Source organism: Pipra filicauda, unplaced genomic scaffold (assembly GCF_003945595.2).
Source record: "Pipra filicauda isolate LSUMZ 115617 unplaced genomic scaffold, ASM394559v2 scaffold70_size2993248_pilon, whole genome shotgun sequence".
In the NCBI taxonomy this organism is placed as follows: domain Eukaryota; kingdom Metazoa; phylum Chordata; class Aves; order Passeriformes; family Pipridae; genus Pipra; species Pipra filicauda.
The window spans coordinates 2,483,714-2,496,825 of record NW_024104876.1 but is presented as its reverse complement, the minus strand read 5'-3'; the positions used below and the strand labels follow the sequence as shown (position 1 = coordinate 2,496,825).

Below are 13,112 nucleotides of genomic sequence, written 5' to 3'. Positions count from 1 at the left end.
ATCTTGCTCTCCACCACTTGAATCATGTACTTTGCTGTGAAGCAGTGATGTTACTTAGGGTCAAACAACTTCATTTTCTATTTACAGCAATCTGCAAGAAAGGTGAAACAATTAGCTCTTATCATTTGCTCTGTCTTGCAGGTATGGCAAGTAATAGAGTTACTGTAGCAACCTGAATTTCCACTTACCAACTAAACCACGTTAACTGTACCTGCTCTTTTCTTGCCACTGCTAAGGAAAAAATAGTTTCAAAAGTTAACTTTTAGAATTAGGTGTCTATTGAGATTCCAGTTCTTACCTGAAGAAGTCAATGTGCTGTTGTCAGTGTAGTTTAGGTGACATTTTTGCAAGAGAATCCAAGTGGCTGGGTTAATGTTAATGACATGTGAATGCCCAGACATCACCTGCCAAAAAAGAAGATGATTTATATGCAGGAGTAGAAAACATTCTGAATAATATTCTCACTTCTTTTCTTAGTAAAAATTCAATTTACCACACTAAGTTTAAGTGTTGGGGTATTTATATTAATGTACTAAACTTCTGGTGTTAATGGCCTGCCCTGTACTCAGTTTGGACAGTCTTAGCTTGTGACTGATTTTAAGAGTATAGATGTCCAAATGGAGGGCAGTAACACTGTTGAGAGGAGGGTTATGAGGTACCTGGACCAATAAAATGTTTTGGATCATAAGGAATTTCCCCCCAGTTTGCTTTTAAAAGTGGCAGCTGCCACTGGAGAGCTGGTGGGAGTCAGACACGAGCTCTGCTCAGCACCATCTTCCCCAGCCCATTGGTGTTGCCTGAGCTCTGCCTGGGTAATACATCCAGCTTTTCAATATATCACAGCTGAGATGTAGCTGAGTGGCTTAATCTCACTTGTACATCATTTTATTATTTGCTACTTTGTCTGCCTTGGGTTCTGAAACCTTTGGATTATTTAGAAACTCTCTCCATGGATGTCTGGAGAGGATCTGCCCTTGGCTCTGCTGTGGCTCCCCCACCAACAGTAATGGGAGTTTATTTTACTTAAATATAACAGGATTATTTGCTTCAAAGGATTCAGGGAAGGGAGTAACCCATTGAAATTTGGTTTTAATATCTTACAAATACAGTATAGTTTAAAAAAAAAATTACTTAGAAGTTTGAACTGGTGGTGTATCTGAGTTTAACAGCAGAGATTGAGCTCTGCACAAAGGCTGTGGCAGCCCCAGAGAGAGAAACTTGCCAGTGATCTTGGTTAGAAACACGTGGGCGTCTTTCTGGTTTGCTGAGTGTCTTTGTGAGCCTTGCAAAAAAACATAATGTTTGAAGCATTATGTTGTCGTGTCTGTCTGGTTTATAATTGTTGCACTTCAACAATATGACTGCGTGCTGTCATTTAATCAGACGTGGAATAAATTATCAAGAAAGCTTTCTGGATAATTGTTCAGTGATTTAAAGCTTCTTATAGATTCTTTGATGTGTGATATCTTTTTTGTTTTTCTCAATTTTCTTGCCCTGCTCCTTTTAAAAGGGGGGTGGTGGTGCCTGTATTCTGTGGAATCCTCTGGAATACTGCAAATGTGTATTTGGTAAGGAGGAGAAATGGTGTGGAGAGAATCTGTCACAGCAGGTAAAGAAAACCCAAACAGAAAAACCACAAATGGGAGTTGGGCAAGAATGTTGGAGCCTGCGGGTTGTGCAGGGCAGGAGGAAAGCTGATCTGGAGGATCAGGAAGAAGCAGATAAGTGAGGGTGAGCAAAACCTTGGGAAGAGGTTTCCCAAGTGTGAACAGGAGCACAGGATGCTCTGCCTCACAGAGCCACTGCTGAGGCCAAACTTGGAAGCCAAACCCCTTCATGTGAGGGCTCAAGTGCACGAGGAAGAATCTTGTTTATAATCCTTCAGTTTTCCATTCTCTCATCTCCTCACACTTGTCCCCTGCTGAGAACTTCCCTAAAATCTGGCATTGTTGGGTTGGCAGCCTGACTTGAGGACACTCTGTAGGACGAGCTATAAGCCCAGAAAGCTGTGGCTGCCTTTGTGTCCCATCCCGTTCCTGAGCTCAGCTGGACGTGTTTGCTCAGGAACATGTGCTGAGGTTGCTGTCCTGCATTACCTCAGCAGTTTGTACTTTGGAGGCAGTGGACTCTTTGTAAAAAAGTAAGGAATAATTTCTATAAGTGTAGTCACTATAAGTGTTCAGAACTTCATGGAATTGTAGAACTCCTGCTCCACATCAGAAAAATCAGTTTGCTGAAGTACCAAGCTTTCTACATTAGGTGAACTCCGTGTTAAATAAGATTCCCTCATAATTTATATTCTGTGGGGGTTTTTTCCCATTAGGAGAAACTGAAAAACAGAGGCTAAAAAAAAAATTCCTTTTCTATACATCTTTCCTAAGGAGAAATCTGCTCGAGTTTCTACTCTGGCCTTGGGAACTCTGCTAGTCCCACACCAGTCAGTTCTAATACCCTGAGAACAGACACTGTTTTACCAGACTGGAGAGTTGTTTGGTTGGCATTTGCTACAAGGAAACTGAAGTGAGCCTGCAAAATTTGAATGCAATTTTAAAGAGAGTATTTGAGGGATAAGGGTAATAAATCTCCTAATGTTGCCCCGCAGCATGTGCTGTGTTCTGAATATTTTTTTCTGCTTGTCTTGATTTTTGTAAACCTAAGTCTTATGTCAGGATGGTGTTTGATTTATCTCCGTTGGCACCTCGTTTAATTTTGGACCATGTGTAAAAGTTGTACACTGTATTTGTGTTTTCCTGGTGTTGCTTTCAGGTTTTTGGGGTTTTTTGCAAGATAATGTGGCTGTGATATGGGGTTATGGTAAATCAGAGCTGATATAGAAAGGGATATTTTTGTCTAGTTTTGGTTTATGAATGTTCAGTTCTTTGTATTTAGGTTATTTGTTGAAGTTCTAAATTATTATAAAATAAGTATCTGCCCAGAAAAGCACACAGGAAAAACTTTAGGACTCCTCTGAAAAGATAATCTACTGAAATCATGTTCTTAGAGACAAAAAGAAGGACAGTGCTCCTTATGGATGAGGATGTCCATGTAGAAATGGAATCTGGATTAAGGCTTAATCCTGAATTAAGGTCTGGATCCTGAATTCAGGAACCTGGGTTAAGTTTACTTTGACATTTTGCTGCTGATGTTTAAAGTGCTGCTCCCACTGTATTAAAAAAAAAATCAGAGCAAAACTTTAAATTGAATTATCTGTAAAATGATGAAAACGATGAGTCACCACACATCCAAAAAACCCCCACGTGAAGCAGCTTGTCTCGAATTTCAGAGCAATCTGAGCAGATGAAGTCAGGACTTCGGAACTGAGCTGTGCAAACGTGTCCTGTCCCTGCAGAGCGAGCGGGGCTGGGGACCGCGAGTGCTCCTGAGCTCTGCCGATCCCCGGCGAGATAAAGGCGATGTGGGAGAGGGGTTGGGGGATTGCGAGAACCCGGAGATAACGAGCTGCGCCCCTGCCAAACGCTGTTGCTATGCAAAATAAGATTATCTGTGTTCTCTGATCTGGTGATAGACTCACGTGGAGGTGGGAGAAGTCCCGAGCCGAGGCAGCTGTAATTAAAGCTGCAGTGTCACTGTGGCAACTGATGAAATAGGAAGACTTGTGGAAGTAGATTTCCCAATGATAGTTTTCCTTAAAGCCGTGACTTAACGGGTATGAAACACGTTTTAGGTGTTATCTGCAGATGCATCAGTGAGCCTGAAGATTAATGAAGTGTTAAGATGTTGCAAAACCAGAAGAAAGTTCCATTCTGGTTGGTAAACACACGAATAGGAAACTGCACAGTCCTACACAGTAAATGCATTTTATTTATTCTCTTACTGTGAGATGGAGAAAAACATGAAGATGAGCCTTTGAATTGATGACACTGTGAGGTGCTTGTTGTTGAGTTCATCACCAGAGCATGTGAAGGTGTCTGTTCTCACTCTTGGAGTCCTTGGAGTGGCTTTAAAGAAAGGAAATGAATTTCCCTGCTGAGAACAGCAGCGAGGTTTTGGTGATCCCCACCCCAGGATTAACAGAAGAAATGAATTTCGCAGGGTTTTGTCTCCCGTGACAAAGGAGAGCTCTCCTGTGGCAGCTCGTTGTTGTGGGTGCAATGATGGATAATTTAAAGCCATCTCCGGTGGACACGTTCTTATCAGCGTTTTGGGAGGCACAGCTGGTGACTCCCTTTGTTTGGGCAGAAAGGAGTTGGGACAACACAAGTGGCTCTGTGCCATTTTTTGGCCACCTGGGAGCCGAGTTCCTCTGCCATTACAGGTTCCTGATAACGTCCAGGCAAATGCCTTTTGATCTCAAAAATACATTTAATGGATTTGATGTGTACATTTTGCTTCAGGAAAGAACCCTTCCTTCTGTGGCTGGTGCTGCACAAATGGCTCCGGGTTTAAAACCCGGATTTCAGTTCCTTCAGTGGCACTTTGAGCTCCTCATGGTGAAGATTCTGAAACACCTAATGAATTCTAAACAAATTAAATACCTCCCAATGCCCTTCTGCTTTGTTAGGGAGCAGTGGTATCTAAACTGCAGTGTAAATTTCTGTATCTGATTTTTAATAGCACTAATTTTCCAAGAGCTGTAAATGGAAGAAAAAAAAAAGGGGTTTATCTGGTTAAAAGCTGTGATCAAACTGACAGAGTTGTAAAGGCTGTGGTTCATTCACTAGGAAATGAGGCTTTTTGGCCACAGCTTTTTAATGCTGGGGTTTGTTTTGTTAACAGTGTCCCAAATCATCTTTGTTTGTGGCTATTTTTGTATCCCATGGAAAAGTCACTTCTTTCAACAAATTACATGACAAATTAGGAACAAGTTTCTTGAGAAACTCTCTGGAGCATGTTTTCCAGACAGCTATTCAGTCATGCAGTTATTTTCTTAATCTGTTTGTAGAAGTCTGGCAACAGAATTCTTGTGATTACTTAATAATTTACATTCTGCTTGTATCTAAAATTGGATTTTAATCCAGTATTGAAAGTTTAGTTCTCTTTCTGTGGTTTTTCCCCACTGTTGGCTCAGCAGTTCCCAGATCTTACTTTCTAACGCGTTTTTGAGAATGCAAAGATAAATTATTGTAGAAAATACCAGAACCACATTTATGGATGGGAATACTGAAATAGAATTTAATGTCACTTGAAAATACAGAATCAAGATGTATGATTTTTTACAGATAGCTTAACAATGGCTGTTTTGTTTCTGGAGAGTATAAATTAAAAATACTCAGAATAACATGATACATATTTTTTGGACTTCAGCAGTAGGACAAGAAAAAGTTCATAGTTTGAGGTTTGAGTATTATTGAAATCTTAACCCATTTAATTGAAAATAACTGGAGCAGGATTCTTGGCTGTCCCTGATCCTGGACAAGGCCACTTCAGTCATGTTATCCAGGAGTGCCTGTGCTGTCACAGGTAATGCTGATAGCTCTTGAAAACTGGTCTGTCAGCTCAGGAAAATGTATCTTTAAAAAAAAATGTGTATTCTAGGAGTAATAAAACTCGTTTTTGAAGCAGGCACTTGAATTTTAATCCATTCTTTCTTGCAGCTCAGATTTGTGTGGTTCTGTTTGCAAGAAAATACAGTCATTGCTCTTCATCTTAGGCAGGACTCGCTGCATGGAAGAGAATATCAGAAAAGGCCTTTTGAGCAACAATAGATCTAAATGGCACTTGGAAGGTGCAGTTCTTCAGTAAGACAATATGCCTCAAAAATACTTCATGATTGTTTTTTCTATTATGCTTTCAAAACTTCATTTGAAAAGCTGTGTAACTTAGAAACCAGAAGCTCCAAAACAGATTTGCTGTTAGTGTGGAAGCTGAGGACCATGTTTGGTTGCAAAACTCCACAAATCTCAGAAGTACAGTTTATTTAAATTGTCTGGTACCAGAGATGTGCCTCGTTCTTCCCAGCTGAAAGAAACAAGTGTTTTATGATGCGTAAAACCAGAATATCAATAAAGAATTGTTTATGGCTTCCTGTTTTTTACGTTGTCCCACTTTAAAAAAAAAAAAAAAAAAAGAAAAAGTTCTTTTGGCCGAGGGTTGTATTATTGTTTTATAACAATGCTTGTGTATCACTGGGTGAGGAGGACCTTGGAGCTGTGAGGCCACTCTCATTTACTGAGGCTCTGCCTGAGTGGAGAAGAATGGCTTCTAAACTGAGGATGGAAAAAGGATTTATTTCCTCAGATTGTGGTGCAGCAAGAAGGGAGAGAGAAATGACAACGTGTCCCCTTGTTTTGAAAGGGTGGCTGTGTGGGATTGTTTTACAGTTAGACCTGACATTCCTTAGAGCAAAGTGTGGTGACAGGGCCATGGAAATGTGGCTGTAGGAAACATTTTCATGACTGTTTTTTGCACACCTCTGCAAAAACCCAGCCAGGGTCTGAGTGTGGTCTCTGCTCAGTGCAGACATAAAATACCCAAAGCCCCTTTGCTGGAAATCCTTATTTTCAAATCCAGCTCCAAGTGGTGGCACTGATTTCTGGAGCAGGGCTGGTGGAATGTGCAGTGATAACATCCCATGGCTCTCAGCATGTGTCAAATCTGAGTGAATGTATTTGGTGTCATTAGTTTGGGGTTTAGGAAAAAAAGGTGTCTGGACTTGTATAGTTCATCTGGGTTTGCATTCTCTTTGAGGTTCTGAAAAAGAAAATGTGCTCATCTCTCACTTCTGGATAATGAGGTGAAGTCTGAGAATGGGGTTTGACCTTGCTCCATGAAACCATTAACCACTGCATTAATTATTTCGGTGAAGACATTATTTGACTCCAGGTTTTTTCTACCTGTTTTTACTCAGTGCTGTGGGCAGGGCTGAGGGACAGGGACATGTTTGCAGGTACTACAGGAAAATGAGGTACTCTGTTAGTGTCCAGCAGTCACCACGTGGGCTGGACCTCATCTCCGTGTTGCTCTGAATGGGAATATTTATGTTCTGGCAACATAAATGTGGAAAGTGTTGGAGTAACCAGCGAGTGTCCGGTCCAGCCATGATTTGGGTGCCCATCAGTTCATGCTTAGGGGCCAAATCTACAAATCCATCTGCACAGGCTCCTCTAAGCCTAAAAAAAGACCTATTAATCTTGCTGTAAGAAAAATGATCTGCTGTTTAGCACCATACCCAGGGCTGAGCAGGGGGAGATGCATCCCTGCAGATCTGTGTTTCCATGCAAATGCTCTGACGTCAGGACACTCATTTCTTTGTGTGCATTGCAGTAAATGAGCTGTGAGGAGACAGGGACTGTCACATGAACCTGTAACCACCCAGGGAAAGGGAAGTTTCAAGAAAACAACGAGTCAGAGGGAAAGAAAAGGAAAATAAATGGAAGGAGCAGAATTCTGACACAGTTTTTCCCCTAACCTGTTCTGCCAGGAGGCTTCCAGACCTTGTGCAGCTTTGCACAGATATAATTTGTTTCCACTGAACCCTTGAAGGAAGCTTTTTAAATAGGTCAAATACAGTTTCCTTGCTTTAAAGTTACATCTCTCTCAGCTTTATGGAACCGTCAGCAAACCTGGCAGTGAACTCATCTGAATTTCTGCAGCTGTGCCGTTGGGAGGGTGTATTTCTGTGTGTGGCTCTGCTGTCTGTCAACAATTAGTGGGGTGTTTTCACATGTGCTGGGGAAGGGAATAAATCCAGAAAATTTGGAATAGTTTACTTTTAAACAATAACAGAGGCTTTTACTTGGGCAGCTACAAATGCAATTTTTCTTGCTGTTATTGCTAGCTGACATTATTTTCTGTGGGAAGCTCATCATGAAGCACATGGGGTTTTTTCCCTTTTCTCTGCTTAAAGTGTTGTTTCATAGATGCCTGAAATCCTTCTTCAGAATAAAATAATTTTTGCTTTTGTGTGCCCAGGTAAGTAAAGCAAAGCAGCTCTGGTGGCTGGAATTGGATTCTGTCACTTAAGGAGGTAGAACTTTGCCTTCATCAAGGTTATTTCATGCTAGTTCCACGTTTACTTTCAGAAAACATTGTGTGTGGATCTTTGTCTGCAAGTTTTCCTTTATTTGGGTAAAAGTTTGTTGATAATTTAGATTAAATGGCTTTGTGAATTAAGCATTGCCTGGTTAAAACTTTTGCTAGTTACATTTTTGGTGTAAGCATGTAGTGGGCACAGTCCTGTATCTTCTCACACAGGTTTGTTGCCAGTCAGGATAGAAAATAAGCTGCAACTCTGACCAAGGATTGGAAAATGGAAAAGTCATTGCTCTAAATGTCACATGCCTTTGTCACTGGGGGTAACTTCCCATTTGGATGTTCTGAGCAGGAAAAGTGCCTTTTTACTGCAGTTTTCTCTGATTTTGCAGAGTGTCAAGGTCCTTTCTACCCTGAGCTCAGCCAAACTTGTGCTTCAGTTCTTAGCTTTGAAAATCACCTTGTGTGTGACTGCAGAGTGACAGGGATGCTGCCCCTCCTTTGGCAAATGCATTTCCAGGTTTCTGGTGTCCATGGCAACCTGTGGGAGAGGGAGCAGAGCTGGCCCTGGGCTGGACAGACGTGCAAGTAGGAATTGGGAATTTCTGAGTGAGGAAAGCGTTGAAGGCTGAGGAAAGAAGATGTGAGAGGAGAGGGAAAGTGGACTGTCATAAATGGGAAACAGGTTCATACATTTATGCCTAATAGAACATACTCAAATGACACCCCAAAACTATAACAAAGTGTTGATGGAAATTACTGCCAGTTTTCCTGTTTGTAATGGAACATAGAGCAGATAATAATGTTTCTCTGCTACTGTTGCTTCCATTAGCTCATACCAACCATTTGTGCATCTCTTATTTTATATCCCTGGGTATATATATTGCATAATCTCTCATCATATTTATCTTCCTCTCTCCCTGTTCTCCCGAGTTCCTTATTTTATTCACTGCATAGACTTGTTTTTGAATGTATTGCAGAAGGCAGAATGACTCCAGAACTTCCTGATACAAAAATCACTTAATATGTGGAGAATGTGGTTTATAAATATTGCTTTGAAGTGATATGTGTATTATTACTCTGCTCCTGTGTTCTTCCTTTACTATCCCATGATGTTTGCTGGTAGCCAGGGATCAAATGCTGGACCAGATGGATCTCTGGTGTCCTGGGTGGTTGATATTACTGTGTTGGGATGATGGGGGCTTTTAAAAAGCAAAGGAATCTGGCAGTTCTGTATTCAGAGAACTGTTTCAGGAATACATGGTAGGTTTGAAAAATGAAGCCCTGCACGAAGGAGAAAACACATTTTAAGGGCTGGTTAGAGCCACCCTTTGATGAGGTGTGTTCAGGGGAGGCAACAGCCAGAATTTTGCAGAGCTAAATTTAATGTGTGATCGTAGCATGGGCTGAGAATTCTTTTGTCTTCAAGCAAGTGTGGCAGCTGACTTGAGCCGAATGTCTTAGGGAATTGAAGCTTGAAGTGCAGTGGATATTTTTTGTGTGTGGTGGTTTTGTTTTCTTTTAAACAAAACCGGTATAAATCTATTTGCCAGCTACTGCTTTCCCTGTGAAATATTTCCTGTGTGCTCTTGGTTGTGTAGAGGTCGGTTCATCAGCTCTTCTTTAGCTGTTAATTCTTTCTCAGCAGCACCCTGGAAGACATTTTTCCTGAAGAAAAGGTGTTTTGGGTTGGAATGTTAGAAAGGTTATCAGCTAATACCAGCATTTACCCCTTTTCGTGAGCGTTAGGTGGCAATAAGATAAATAAGCTGCAACTATTTCGTGTTTTTATGTTCTAGAGGTGATTTATTTTAAATTGTTGTTCAGTTTTCTTCAGCTGATGTTGCCCTGCAGTTCAAGCAGTGTGTTTGGAATATGGCTTAGCAATTTTTTTTCCACTGACCATGCGTTTGAAGTTTGTTAACTGTTCCAGTCTGATGGCACACTGGCTTTTCCAGCTGCATGTGCCCTTATCTTTGTAAACAGCATAAAAAGGAAGGGGTGCTGGACTGGTCCTGGGTGTTGGCAGGTTGTAATTTACAGCTTATTGTAGAGAGAGGAACTGTGTCAAAGTCTTAATTCTTCAGTGGTGTCTTGGTAGCCATGAAATAGTTTTGTTGCAAAGCTGTTTTCTGTGGTCTCTTTTCAGTAAAGAAATTCCCTGTTTCCTTCTCCCTCTTGCTTCCCAATGAAACCCTGAATATTGTTGCACAAAACGAGATGTAATTTAGTTTTAGGAACAGAAATTTGGTGTTCTCATGGCTTTGTTTCATTATCTTTATGATAATTTTACAAGAGAAACAGGAAACACAAAGTGTTTCTAGTTTCCTGAATTATTAAATGGAATTTACCAAAGCTTGGTGGGTAAATGTTTGAAACCTCAATCAAGGCCTAAAGCTTAGAGTGATGAGCATCACCCCTGTGACAACTATATTTTTAAGGCATCCAATTGGAAGTGTATGGAATTATTGGTCATTTTAAGTCTGTAGTTTGTAGGTAGAAAGCTGCCAACCAGTTGGAGTTTGTTTAATGGCAGCAAAGTCTGTGGTATAATATTCTACTAATGAAAATACTTGATTTATCACTGAAATTCTATGATGCCCATGTTTTATGACCCTACAGGTTTTTAATGGTGCTTCCCCCTTATTAATTTATCAATTAATTTTTTCTATTCTTTTTTTTAGGTGCTTATAAGAAGAAATAGGAACCGTTTCTCAAGCTGAAGACAGAGTAAAAGAAAACTGTATCATGTGTTAGAATACTGGAGAGGGACATTCCTTGGATTAGTACATTTCTGGCTTGCAAAGCAAAAGACAGAGGAGGCCAAAAATGGGGAGGAAGAAAATACAGATCACGAGAATAATGGATGAACGGAACAGACAGGTGAGGAACAAGCAATCTGCATGAACAAGTTCATCAGGAATCCTAAAAATTAGTGGAAAGTTGGAATACATTCTCTTCTTCTTAATTCATTGTTCTAAAGCTGAGCTTTCTCTTCATCTCTCTGTAGATACCATTGCCAGATATAAATAGGAAATGTCTCAATGGTGCTGTTTGAGGGAAAATTGTTCTTTATAAGTAATATCAATTACTACTTTAAATCATATTGACTGTAAAACTGCTCTTCCTGTTGAAGTGGTACCCTGGGCTGTTCTTCCAGTAGGCTGGAAGAGTGTGTGGAAACAGTCACCTCACTTGATCTAATTGCTACTGGGAACTCTTTCTGCTGAAGACAGAGAAAGGATGAGGAATTCTGGAAGGATCTGGTGAAGGGATTTGCTGCAGCCCTTGGGCAGAGGAGTTTGACATTGCTGGGGCAGTGATGCAGTCCTGAATTGTGTTACCATGATTCTTTTTAAAAGCATTGATTTCTATTTCTTGTAAGAGCTGTTTGCTGCAACAGTCTTCAAAAATGGTCAGTCAGAAGGGAAGAGTGCTCCAAAGGGAGTGTTTTGGGGAAAGCTGCTCTTGCCCTAACAGAGGGCTTGGCAAGTCCCAAAGGTTCATGACTCCAGCAGCAGTGTTTCCTCTTAATTCTACATTACTACATGAGATGCCAAATACATTTCAGTTTTAAATTGAAGTACACAGAGGGATATCTGGAAGCTGCCATTTTCAAGGAAAGTTATCCTAGGAATGTGATCCTTAGGACAGTCCTGGTAGCCCAGGCCGAAGGTGTCTCTTGTCCTGTGACAGTCCCAGGCAAATCCGTGTGGGCTGGAGGTGCACACGTTACACACTCTAATCCTCTTCCAGCTCCCAACTATTCTTAGCTCAGGGATTTCCTGAGCTGGATGTGGTTTCCGTATATTTAGTAACCATTAATGGATTTTTTTTGTGTTTGTTTTCCCTGCCCCCCCCGCCAGGGAACTTGGTCAGTTCTCCTCTGAGCCCTTAAACGTTGCAGCATTGACACCTTTTGTCCAGAATTGCCTACAGGTCTGTTACCTGTTGCTTCAAAAAACACCTTTTCATTATCCTTTGTCTTGGTGCTGCCAGTTCCTCAGTTATTCCACACTCTCGTGTGGAAGAGGCAGCAGTGACTCCCTGTATAGTCTGTCCATGTTCCTGTTGTTCTGTGAACTCTCCCACCTTTGCTTATTTTCTCTTAAAATGAGGTTTTCAGGCCTTTCTTCCTTAGTTGTTTTAATACAGAGTTTGTTCCACACCTCTTTCAACTTATCCCTAAACCTTCTGCAGTTTTACTGTGTTATTTTTGGTGGCCAAAGGGCCCAGAATTCAGGATCCATGGAAAACATGGACTTATGTAGTGGTGTACCCCTTCCTGGTATTTGATTTGCTTTTTTAACTTCTGAGCACCAACTTGTGTTGGGGCAGTGTCAGAATTCCATGGGACTCTCTCACTGCTGACACATCAGCTCAGAGCCCTTTGTTTTGTTTGTGAAATCAGGATTGTTTTCCTCCCTGTATCACTTTAAAGCAATGTAAACTCTGAGAAGTCTAAATATAGCAAGAAAAGTATTATTGGAGTTTGGGGGAGAGCCAAGTATTGTGTTTGAACAGCTTTAATCACCCAGTAACTGTGTGTTTGATGTAGATAAATGTCTTAAGTACACGTAGTAAAGGGAGATGAATTAATAACTTCAGTGCTTTTTGAATCTTGCTCTAAAATTTGAGGGACACGGAAGAGGTGGAAACTGATCCCTCTCATCTCTTTTTTTAAGTTTTTTGGTGTGAGTTGCACAACCTTGGTTTTGTTCAGCTCGAAATAGAAATGTCATTATATTCTACCCTGACTTTGTTGAGGTGTTTTTTCTTTCTTTCAGGGGGATTTTTTTTGGTTTTTGAATCTCCATCTCATTGTTCAGATTGAAACAATGGAGAGGAAGAGAATCAATGTATTTGTATCAAATTTTAGCCCACTTGTACCATTGCTGTGACTGAAGCAAAATATGCAGATTAAATTCTAAGTTTTGTTTCTGGCTGGTTTTTGGCCAACATCTTTTTGGGCTTTTTAATGACTAGGAAGAGGTTTTAAGCTGTAACTTAAAAATGGAGTTAGGTTTGCCTTATTTTTTTTAATGTGGAAACTCAGAAATGCAAACATACTGCATCTTGTTTTTAAAAGTTTTTAAGGAGATTAAATAGTTTTTTTTAGTGGAATCTTATTTTTATGTGTGGAGGTATTGATGATCTTTAACCCCACAGGTGTCCCATGG

General features: G+C 40.6%; 1 protein-coding gene across 5 annotated transcripts in view; it reads left to right on the top strand.

Moving 5' to 3' along the window:
* MEF2A (myocyte enhancer factor 2A) overlaps positions 1 to 13,112 on the top strand; it is an 80,485-nt gene that overhangs the window by 22,849 nt on the left and 44,524 nt on the right. For all 5 annotated transcript variants that reach the window (XM_027714742.2, XM_027714744.2, XM_027714739.2 and 2 more), the window contains exon 2: positions 10,617 to 10,815. In XM_027714742.2, coding sequence (XP_027570543.1) covers positions 10,762 to 10,815 — 54 coding nt within the window. In that variant the 5' untranslated portion in view covers positions 10,617 to 10,761. The remainder of the gene's footprint in view (positions 1 to 10,616; positions 10,816 to 13,112) is intronic.